A 9,072-nucleotide genomic window follows, 5' to 3' on the forward strand; every position below is an offset into this window, starting at 1 on the left:
TCTGCATGTCCTGGGCTCCGGCTGGGTGGGTGTGTGCGTGCGCACGTGCTCATTGATTTTCTGTCATCTCTAAGCACCTGGGGCATCTCTCAGCAGGATGCTGGTCTAAGAGAAGCCCTCTGTCTCCCTGCAGCCTCCTCCGCTGGCCCAGCCAGCACCCATGCAACAGGTCCTGGCCCCGCAGCCCGTGGGCCCCCTCCAGCCAGTGCCCCCCCACCTGCCTCCGTACCTGGCTCCAACCTCCCAGGTGGCCCCTGCTCAGCTGAAGCCCCTCCAGATGCCACCAGTGCCCTTGCAGCCACTTGCTCAAGTCCCTCCGCAGGTACCTCCCCACTCATGTCCTTCATCCTCCTCCCACAGTAGGGCTGTGGTGCCCACCTGCCCTGTGTGTCTCTCTGGTGTATCCGGGACGGGCTAGGTTTACCCCAGAGTCAGGCTGGAGGAGCCAGGGCAGAGCTGTTAGCACAGAGCTACAGGATCTACAGTCACTGTCTGTCCTTTGAGGCCATGCTGACCATGGCTTCTTGGGGGGTTGGTGGGGGGTGGGGTGCATTTTGTAACCAGTGACACTTAAGACCACATGGTTGGTCTTTGGGTGCCGTTGTCCAGGCTAATGCCATCGATGGTCATGGGGATGTCTTTCGCCTCATGGGTCTCGTCACAGCGTGTCTCGGGACAGTGATAGAAGTGCTGCTTCATGAGGAGGGTGCGAGTGTCCCTGTGGTTCACCCCACTACCTAGAAGGTCTTACCTGTCAGCTGTTCCCCATCACCTGGACTGTCCTCGTCATGTTGTGTTAGAGTCACTTTCATTGTCCAGTGAAACCACTGCCTTGCTCATGGGTGGTCATGGCAGTTAGTGGCTTTTCAAATACACAGAAGTCGATTTGCACATTTTCGTTGCCTTATAATTGCACAAAGGCACTTATGTGATGCTCATGTGCCTGCCAGAAAGGCTTAATTTTGGAGCGAGAACTGTCAGAAAATCTGCTGAAGTGTTTGAAGCATGGAATCCATAAAGTCAGATACTGGGAGTCTCCAGAATGGAAAACCGACATGGAAGGTTTGGAAGCTTCCACTGTGGGAGACGCCTTCCTCCAGGCTGAGTGTCCTGAGTGTCACGGCCAGCAGCAGGGACTCAATGAAATGCATTCCCGCCAGGGAATTTGGTCTCAGTGTGAATTTATACAGATTAGGGAGAACCAGGCAAAGTAATTTCAGATGTTTGGGCCCTGTCTGGTGGCTGTCACCATCCTAGCTGTTATGAATGAAAACATGCCAAAACTGTGAAGCCTGTGGTCACTGCTGTGACTGCTTGTATCTGAGCTGCCTCTGCCATCCTTGGAGCCACCATGGGTCCCTCTATGGTGGTGCTGAAGGGGGCTCTCCCAGGTCATTCCCACGCCCACCGCCCTCTGAGCCTCCTGCCTTCCCGTCTCTGGTTGAACGTGTCGTGGACCTGGTTCCATTTAAATTGGATGTTCATTTGAGTTCCTTTGGCAGCAGCTGCATGAACGTGTCTCAGGCAGAACCTGCGGGGGGGTGTGGCTGTTCTTGCCCGGGGCAGGTGTGCCTCCGGTGGGGCTGAGCCCCAGTGAGGCTGACATACTCATGTCTCTTTCAGATGCCTCCACTTCCTGTCATCCCCCCCGTCGCTCCGCTGGCCACAGTCGACAGCCTCCCTGCAGCCCTCCCCGACCTGCCGGCTGCCAGTGGGCCCGCTGTGCCTCCCCCTTCTCAGTATTTCTCTCCGGCCGTCATCTTGCCAAGCCTCCCACTCAACACCGCCGCCCCTCTGCCCGCGTCACCGGCCCTGCCTCTGCAGGCAGTCAAGCTGCCCCACCCTGCCGGGGCACCTCTGGCCATGCCATGCCGGACCATTTTGCCAAACGTGGCAGCCACCGCCACTGCCATCCCTCTGCTGGCTGTGGCCCCACAGGGCATGGCTGCCCTGTCCATTCATCCTGCTGTGGCCCAGCTCCCGGCCCAGCCCGTGTACCAGGCAGCCTTTCCACAGATAGTGCCCAGCGACGTCCCGCCTTCTCCCCTCCACACTGCACAGACCCTGAGGGCCACCCCTCTGCATCCAGCACCCCCCACGCTGCCACAGCCCCACCAGTCAAGCATTACCGACCTACCTGAGCAGACTGCTCCTGCTGCTGGGGTGGGGAGCCAGGTAATCTACCTGCTGGGGGCCTGCTCACTTGGCACTGGGAGACCCCTTGGTACCCAGAGTTGCGAGGGGTCGGCAGGCCTCTGCTCCTTAGCATCTTGGCTGGGGGGCGCGGGCAGAGCGGGTCCAGACGAGCAGGCACCACAGTCCCGCAGCCTTGGCTTCTCACCCAGTGTGGCGATGTCTGCTGCCTCCTCCTACTCCTGGCATGTGTCAGGAGCTGTGGGAATCAGGTTGGCCATAGGTTCCAGCTGCTTGTGGGGAGTCCCAGCCATGCTGGGAGTCACACTACCTGCCCTCACCTAGGAGGGGCCTGGCAGCTATGTCAGCCCCTTGTCAGCTCCTTGCGGCTATGTCAGCCCCTCCATGGGTACTGGGAAGGCTCACACTGCCTGTCTTTTGTCACCTGTCAAAATGAGGCAGGTGGTTAACCCCCATGTCAGCAGCCAGGAAATGGGGCACCAGGGTTCTGGGAATGGCGGGGTGGGGGTTCTATCAGTCGTGGGCCGGGCAGTGCTGGGGGCATGTGGCTGCTGGTTCCAAGGTAGTCATGGCAGACAAGGATGATGTCCCAGTCAGGTGGGGATCTGGGGCAGTTTGCCAGGCTGACATGAAGGGGAACGGTCACTTGCCCTGCTGGATGGGCTAACCTTGTGGTGGCTCTACACAGCCCGCACGTGTTTTAGAGTGCCAGGGCTGTTATCCAGCCTCTGTGAGGAGAGGAGTGGTATTGAGGCCTCTCACTCTTACCAGGGGACCCTCCTACCTGAGGGGGCTCTCAACTGGGCGCCCTTCCACCTCAGGGCTTCTCACGTGGGGTGGGCCTCTTACCCGGTGAGCCTGTCACCTGGGCACCCCTCACCTGGCCCCACACTGGCTCTAAACCTCAACAGTCCTGTGCCCATGGGCACCGTCCTTTGCCTTTTAAAGGTCAGGTTCCTCCTTTGTAAGGTGGGGATCACAACCCCTTTGGATTCTATTAGGAAGATTCATTCCACACCTTTCCAGGGTGCCAGGTGCCCCCAGCTCATGGGCACTTACTCCAGCCTAAGACTCCATGTTCTGAGTGTATGTAGATGCTCCTGGACGTGCCTCTTGCTGTCTTCCCAGAAAGGTTTTGTATTAGGAGAAGGAAAGGATGGTTTCTGTTGTTTAAACACGAATGTGAGGAGGCACACCAGCCCCACTGTGTCCTGACTGAACGAGCGCCTGGACAGCCCGTCACTTAGAGTAATGCCCACTCATGGGTCAGGGCCGTCTGGGGAAAGCTGAGGCCCGCTTGGAGGCCTGCCTTGTCAGGGCCTGGACACTTGCTGCCCACGTTGGCCTGGAACGACATTGGCACTGGGTTGTTTGCTCAGCCTGTGGCTGGAGAAGGCACTGTGCACTCAGAGGTCACTGGCCAGGCCCAGGGGCCTCCCAACTGCCTGGCCTGTGGAGGGTCTGGGCGTTATTGATGGGCTGGGCTGGCTGCCCCACGGGCTTTCCTGTGGCTGACCAGTCTCGTGCCAGCAGGCCCAGCGGCAGGTTGTTCTGTTTCTGACTTCAACCCCGAACTGAGGCAGGATGGAGTCTCCTGCCTTTTCATTTTCAGGCTGGGGTCCTCCTGCCTGTTAGCCTTTCTGCCGATAGCTTTTAAAGAGGAAACAGTAAGGAGTCAGTCCAGCCTCCCAGGTTGCCCCATAGGAGGCCAAGATCTGGGGCCTCCTCCGTAGGAGGCAGGAATTGGGGCAGCATGTGGTCCAGGCCCTGTGTTGGTGTTGAGTGACCACACTTACAGCTTTTCAGCCTGACTCAGCCAGAGGTGCATAAGTGAAGGTGTTTTAGGTTAGATTTTACACAAGTGGGGACTCAGGAGTGCCTGTTCTTATTTGTGTCTGCTAACTGCGCAAACGTTCTCCGAGGCCAGGCCTTGCCTGTGGGGGGCGTGAGCGCATCGGAGAAGGACACCTTGACACCTGCACCCCAGGTGTGCTCACCTGCCTGGATAGGGAAGGACCTGCATTGCGACAGGATGCCAGGGTCCCTCAGGGATGGTGAGGGCACCCCGATTTGCATCCCTGTCCTCTGTGTCCCTAGGTCCTGCTTGGTCACCCACCTCCATATACCGTGGACATCAGCGCCCAGGTCCACACGGTGCCCGCTCCAGCTGCCATCCTGTCCCCGCCTCTGCCGGAAATAGTGCCGCCTGCTGCCCCTGAGCTCTTGCCGCAGCTCCCCAGCTCCCTGACCCCCGTGATAGCGGCTGCTGCTCAAAGCTTGCCCGTCCAGACCACTGTGCTCCTGCCGCCTTCTAACCTGCCACTGCCCAGTGGGCCTGGGATCTCCAGCCCCTGCCCAGCTGTCCAGCTGACGGTAGAGCCGGTCCCTGAGGTGTGTGCCCTCCCCATAGGGCTAGGCATCCAGCATGTCACCCCGATACCTGGCCCAAGCATCACGGCAGCTCCCCTTGTGACCTTGGGTCTCAGCCCTTGAAGTCGGGTTGCACTGGGGAAGGTGGAAGCTTGCGCCCCAGGACAGCCACGGGTGCCATTCTTACCTGCCTTGCTCTGCCGCTGCATCACACTCTCCTTAAATGCACATCCAGGTGGAAGGCGTGATTTTTACACATGGATTTAGAGTGCTTTCCCTCAGAGGTGATGGGAAGGCCTCTGCAACAAGCCTTCCTGGGTGCGTGTGCTCCCTCATAGGGATGATCAGAGTGGGTTAGCGTGTTTGAAAAGGGGAGGGCCCCAGCTTCTAGGTATCCACTTGGCTCCAACAAGATAAAAGCCCTCACACCCGCCGCCCTGCCTGTTATACTTGCTACAGTCAGAAGGGAGCGGGCAGCGGGCTGGGCCGCGGAGGTAGGGAGATAGCCGGCTGCCTGTGGCTGTGCCGTGGTGGAGCCACTGTGACCCATCTTCCTTTCCATGGTTTTATTGCAGGAGCAGGCCTTACAGGACAAGCAGCCCGGTCTCCTGCAGAGCTGTGAGAGGTAATGGTTCAGCTGGGCTGGGGATGACATGGGCCCATATGCCAACTGACCCTGCCTGCTGCCGAGTCACAGGGATCCTGCCTCACTCTGCCCTCACATGTCAAGGCTTCCAACAACATTCCCAGTTCCAACCCTGACCTGGTGGAACCTTAGGGAGCTCCTCTGGGGTCTTTGTCACCACTCGTTAAAATGTAGTTGTTGTCAGATGCTTCCAGCTGTGTTCTGAGCGCTGGCACTGGTCTGTGGTGCCGAGAGTGTTCTAGAATGGAGAGTCAGTAGGTCCAGGAGATGGGGGAATACTGGGAAGACAGGGCAGAGTCCAGCCCATACCTCTGTCCTGGTGCCTCCGCTGCTGGGTGCCTGTAGTCTCCCAGTCAAGGGACATGTGTTGGGCAGGGAATTGGTTGTAGGAAGTGGCCCTGTGTCCCACCTTCTGGGTGAGTCAGCACCAAGCTTCCCGCTCTGCACACTATCCTCAGGTCTTGCAGCAGCCCCACATGGTTGGCATGTTCCCATTGCTGTTGCATAGATAGGGAAAGGAGACGATTGTTTCTTAATCCTGACGTTTACCATAAGCAGGTTGGCTGCTTCACAGGTCAGGAGGCTAACAGAACCCAGGTTTCAGGTCAGAAAGCCCATGTGTCCCCCACAATCTCAGTGCCATCCAGGGGGGGGAGAAGGGGCTACAGGTTCGGGGGTTTCTCTGCTGGTCATAGGTCTTCCCGCTGAGCACACCCAGACACTAGAGCTTCCAGCTGTTTCCTGAAAAGCCAAGCTTCTCATGTGAGGCCATCTTGCAGGTCATTTCTGTGGGCTCGGTAACGTTCTTGTTTTTCCAGCAGCTATGGAGGTTCCGATGTCACTTCTGGAAGGGAGCTGAGTGACAGCTGTGAGGGTGCGTTTGGTGGGGGGAAGCTGGAAGGCAAGTCTACCCGAAAACATCACCGCAGGTCCACACGCACGCGCTCCCGCCAGGAGAGGGCTAACCGTCCCCGGCTGACCATCTTGAATGTGAGGAGCCCGGCGTGGCAGGCCGGTGGGCGCAGGGATGGCTGGGTGTGGCCTCCTCTCTGGTCTCACTGCTCCAGTGTCCCGTAGGTGTGCAACACGGGTGACAAGATGGTGGAGTGCCAGCTGGAGACGCACAACCACAAGATGGTGACATTCAAGTTTGACCTGGATGGGGACGCGCCCGACGAGATCGCCACCTACATGGTAAGTGAGGGTCCTGCTGGGTCGGGTGTCAGTGACTTCCCCCTGGTTGGTGAGGCTGTCTCCTCTGTGTCCCTCGGGCACTCGGCTGCCACCCTCGCTGAGGGGAATGTTTGGGCCAGCCTTCCCCATCATCCAGCTGTGCTGGCCTGTCACCTGGCGGGCCCGCTTCTCAAGCCGTAGGTGTTCCTGCTGACCTTTGCAGTCCTGGGCTCGGGGCCCAGGCTCCCTGGCCGTGTCTCACCTTTGGGGTTTAGTTCGGAGCAGAAGTCAGGGAGACCAGTCGGGGAAGACTGGGCAGGCCGCAGCGCATTCCCACAGCAGGGCTGGTGTGCTCTTGCAGGTGGAGCACGACTTCATCCTGCAGGCTGAGCGGGAGACGTTCATTGAGCAGATGAAGGATGTCATGGACAAGGCGGAGGACATGCTTAGCGAGGACACAGATGCGGACCGTGGCTCCGACCCTGGGGCCAGCCCGCCGCCTCTCGGCACCTGTGGCCTGGGCGCAGGGGAGGTGAGTGGGGCTGCAGGGCCCCAGGAGGGCCAGGGCCTGGCTTGCCCCCAGCTGCAGGCTCTGAGAGCAACGCTGGGACATCACGTGCCTGCTGCAGGAGCCGCAGGCTATTCAGCACTGGGGGATGCGGCCGGGAGGTGGGCACCTCCGTTCAGTTGGAAACGCCAAATCTCCGAGGCCCTGGTATGTTTGGGGGCCGCGATGTGCTCCCAGTTCTCGGTGCACACAGCCTGCTGATTTCTGGCCCTTTACCTCCCTCAGGAGAGTCGCCAATCCCAAGCCAATGCCCCGGTGTATCAGCAGAATGGTACGTCTGCCCCTTGGGCCACACCACACCCTCAGAGGCTTGCTTCGGAAGAGGCGTTTCTGTCGTCTGTTCTGTCTCCCAGCAGGCATTTGACAAGAGCCCCACTGAGCATATTGTTAGGGGGTTTGGCAATCACATTGGAGGGTTGTTGGGGCATGCGGTGAGCATCTCCCCACCTCCCCAGGATGGCCACTCTGTCTGGCCCAGCTGTGGACTTGCCTTTGCCTGCTGGTCCCTTGGCCAGCAGTATCCCTTCCCTGTTTTACCTTGGGTGTCTTGAGAACTCAGCCCATGCTGGGGGTGCTTGGGAGGGCCTCCAGCGGCCAGCAAGGAGCCCTTAGTAGGGTGCATACCCCCTCACCGGTGGGAGACGAATTTCCTAAACCCTCCTGTGGCAGGTGTTGTGCCTGTAGCAAGGGCCATGCTGGCCCGGGAGGAAAGCACTCACTCTCACAAGCTGTTTCTGTCCTATCCTTAGTCCTGCACACTGGGAAGAGGTGGTTTATCATCTGTCCAGTGGCCGAACACCCAGCGGCCGAGGCCCCCGAATCTTCACCTTCACTTCCTCTGAGTTCCCTGCAGCCAGAAGCCAGCCCAGGTAGGAGCAGCCAGCACCCCAGGCCTTCTCAGTAACCCCACACTGCTCCTCTGTCCTGCGTGTCACCCTGAATCACCCTGTGGCCCTCAGCCTGGCTTTCCTGGACTTGGTTCATTGGCCAGCCCATGTGCACAGCACAGTGAAGTGCAAAGGCCTTGCCCCGCAGGGTCGTCCCAAAGCCCCAGCAGCCGGCAGGGTTCCTACCAAATGGCCAAGCCAAGGCAGCACTCAGGCCTGGGCTTGCTGGTCCCCTGTGCTGAGGACAGGTGTGTGCTGAAAGGGTTCTGCCCTTGCTCTTTCTTACCAGTGTCGTCTCGAAACTCCTAACTCCCCACCCCTACCCTCTTTGCGGCCCACCTGCAGGGACACCCTGCTTGTTTTTGGGTGGGGTGGAAAAGTCCCTGGGAGTGCTAAGACTGATTTTAAATTGTCACCAAGGAAAATGACACTCAGATGTTGATCTACACCTCTATGGATAGATGCCAACAAACTTGCCCTTTGGGGCTGTTGGTTAAATCATGATTTTGTGGTTCCTTGGGATGCTGAAAATAATCACTTAAACAGAGTTAAGCTTTAATTCCCTATGAGCTGGGAGGAAAATGTTGCTGATTATATAACTTGACCTAACTTATGATACAGTAGTTCTTACCCACATTTTCATTTTCTGTGGGGTAGTTGCCTGTGGTCAACTGTGATCCAAAAATATTAAATGGAAAATTCCAGAAATAAACAATTCACAAGTTTTAAATTGCAAAGTTCTGAGTAGCGGGATGACATCTTGCACTGTCCTGCTCCCTCCTGTCGAGGACATGAATCTTCCTTCCCTTTGTCTAGCGTTTCCATGCTGTAGACACTCCCTGCCCTTAGTCTTTTAGTAGCCGTCTTGGTTACCAGATGGACTGTCATGGTATCTCTGTGCTTGTGCTCAAGTCACCCTTATTTTACCTAATAGCAGCCCCAAATTGCAAGAGTAGTGATGCTGGTGATTTGGATATGCCAGAGAGAAGCCGTAAAGTGCTTCCTTTAAGTGAAAAGGTGAAAGCTTTTTACTTAATAAGAGACTAAAGATTGTATGCTGAGGTTGCTAAGGTCTATGGTAAGAAAGAACCTTCTATCCGTGAAATTGTGAAGGAAGAAGAAATTAGTGCGAGTTAGCTGAGAGACCACATTCACATAACTTTAATTATATTGTTATAACTGTTCTATTATGTTATTGTTGTTAATCTCTTGCTGCACCTAATTTATAAATTAAACGTTACGATAGATATGTGTGTAGAGAAAAATACAGGGTA

General features: G+C 57.2%; 1 protein-coding gene across 17 annotated transcripts in view; it reads left to right on the forward strand.

The window, feature by feature from the left end:
• The window catches only part of WNK2 (WNK lysine deficient protein kinase 2), a 119,454-nt gene that overhangs the window by 52,724 nt on the left and 57,658 nt on the right, over nucleotides 1–9,072 (forward strand). For 7 of the 17 annotated variants that reach the window (XM_019630959.1, XM_019630961.1, XM_019630963.1 and 4 more), the window contains exons 11-19: nucleotides 134–322; nucleotides 1,624–2,175; nucleotides 4,252–4,545; nucleotides 5,100–5,149; nucleotides 5,989–6,160; nucleotides 6,248–6,364; nucleotides 6,705–6,875; nucleotides 7,137–7,182; nucleotides 7,661–7,780. In XM_019630959.1, the coding sequence (XP_019486504.1) occupies nucleotides 134–322; nucleotides 1,624–2,175; nucleotides 4,252–4,545; nucleotides 5,100–5,149; nucleotides 5,989–6,160; nucleotides 6,248–6,364; nucleotides 6,705–6,875; nucleotides 7,137–7,182; nucleotides 7,661–7,780 (1,711 nt within the window). The remainder of the gene's footprint in view (nucleotides 1–133; nucleotides 323–1,623; nucleotides 2,176–4,251; nucleotides 4,546–5,099; nucleotides 5,150–5,988; nucleotides 6,161–6,247; nucleotides 6,365–6,704; nucleotides 6,876–7,136; nucleotides 7,183–7,660; nucleotides 7,781–9,072) is intronic. The other 10 variants (XM_019630967.1, XM_019630960.1, XM_019630973.1 and 7 more) reach the window with 8 other exon arrangements.

The sequence above is a fragment of the Hipposideros armiger genome, unplaced genomic scaffold, assembly GCF_001890085.2.
Source record: "Hipposideros armiger isolate ML-2016 unplaced genomic scaffold, ASM189008v1 scaffold_967, whole genome shotgun sequence".
NCBI lineage: Eukaryota > Metazoa > Chordata > Mammalia > Chiroptera > Hipposideridae > Hipposideros > Hipposideros armiger.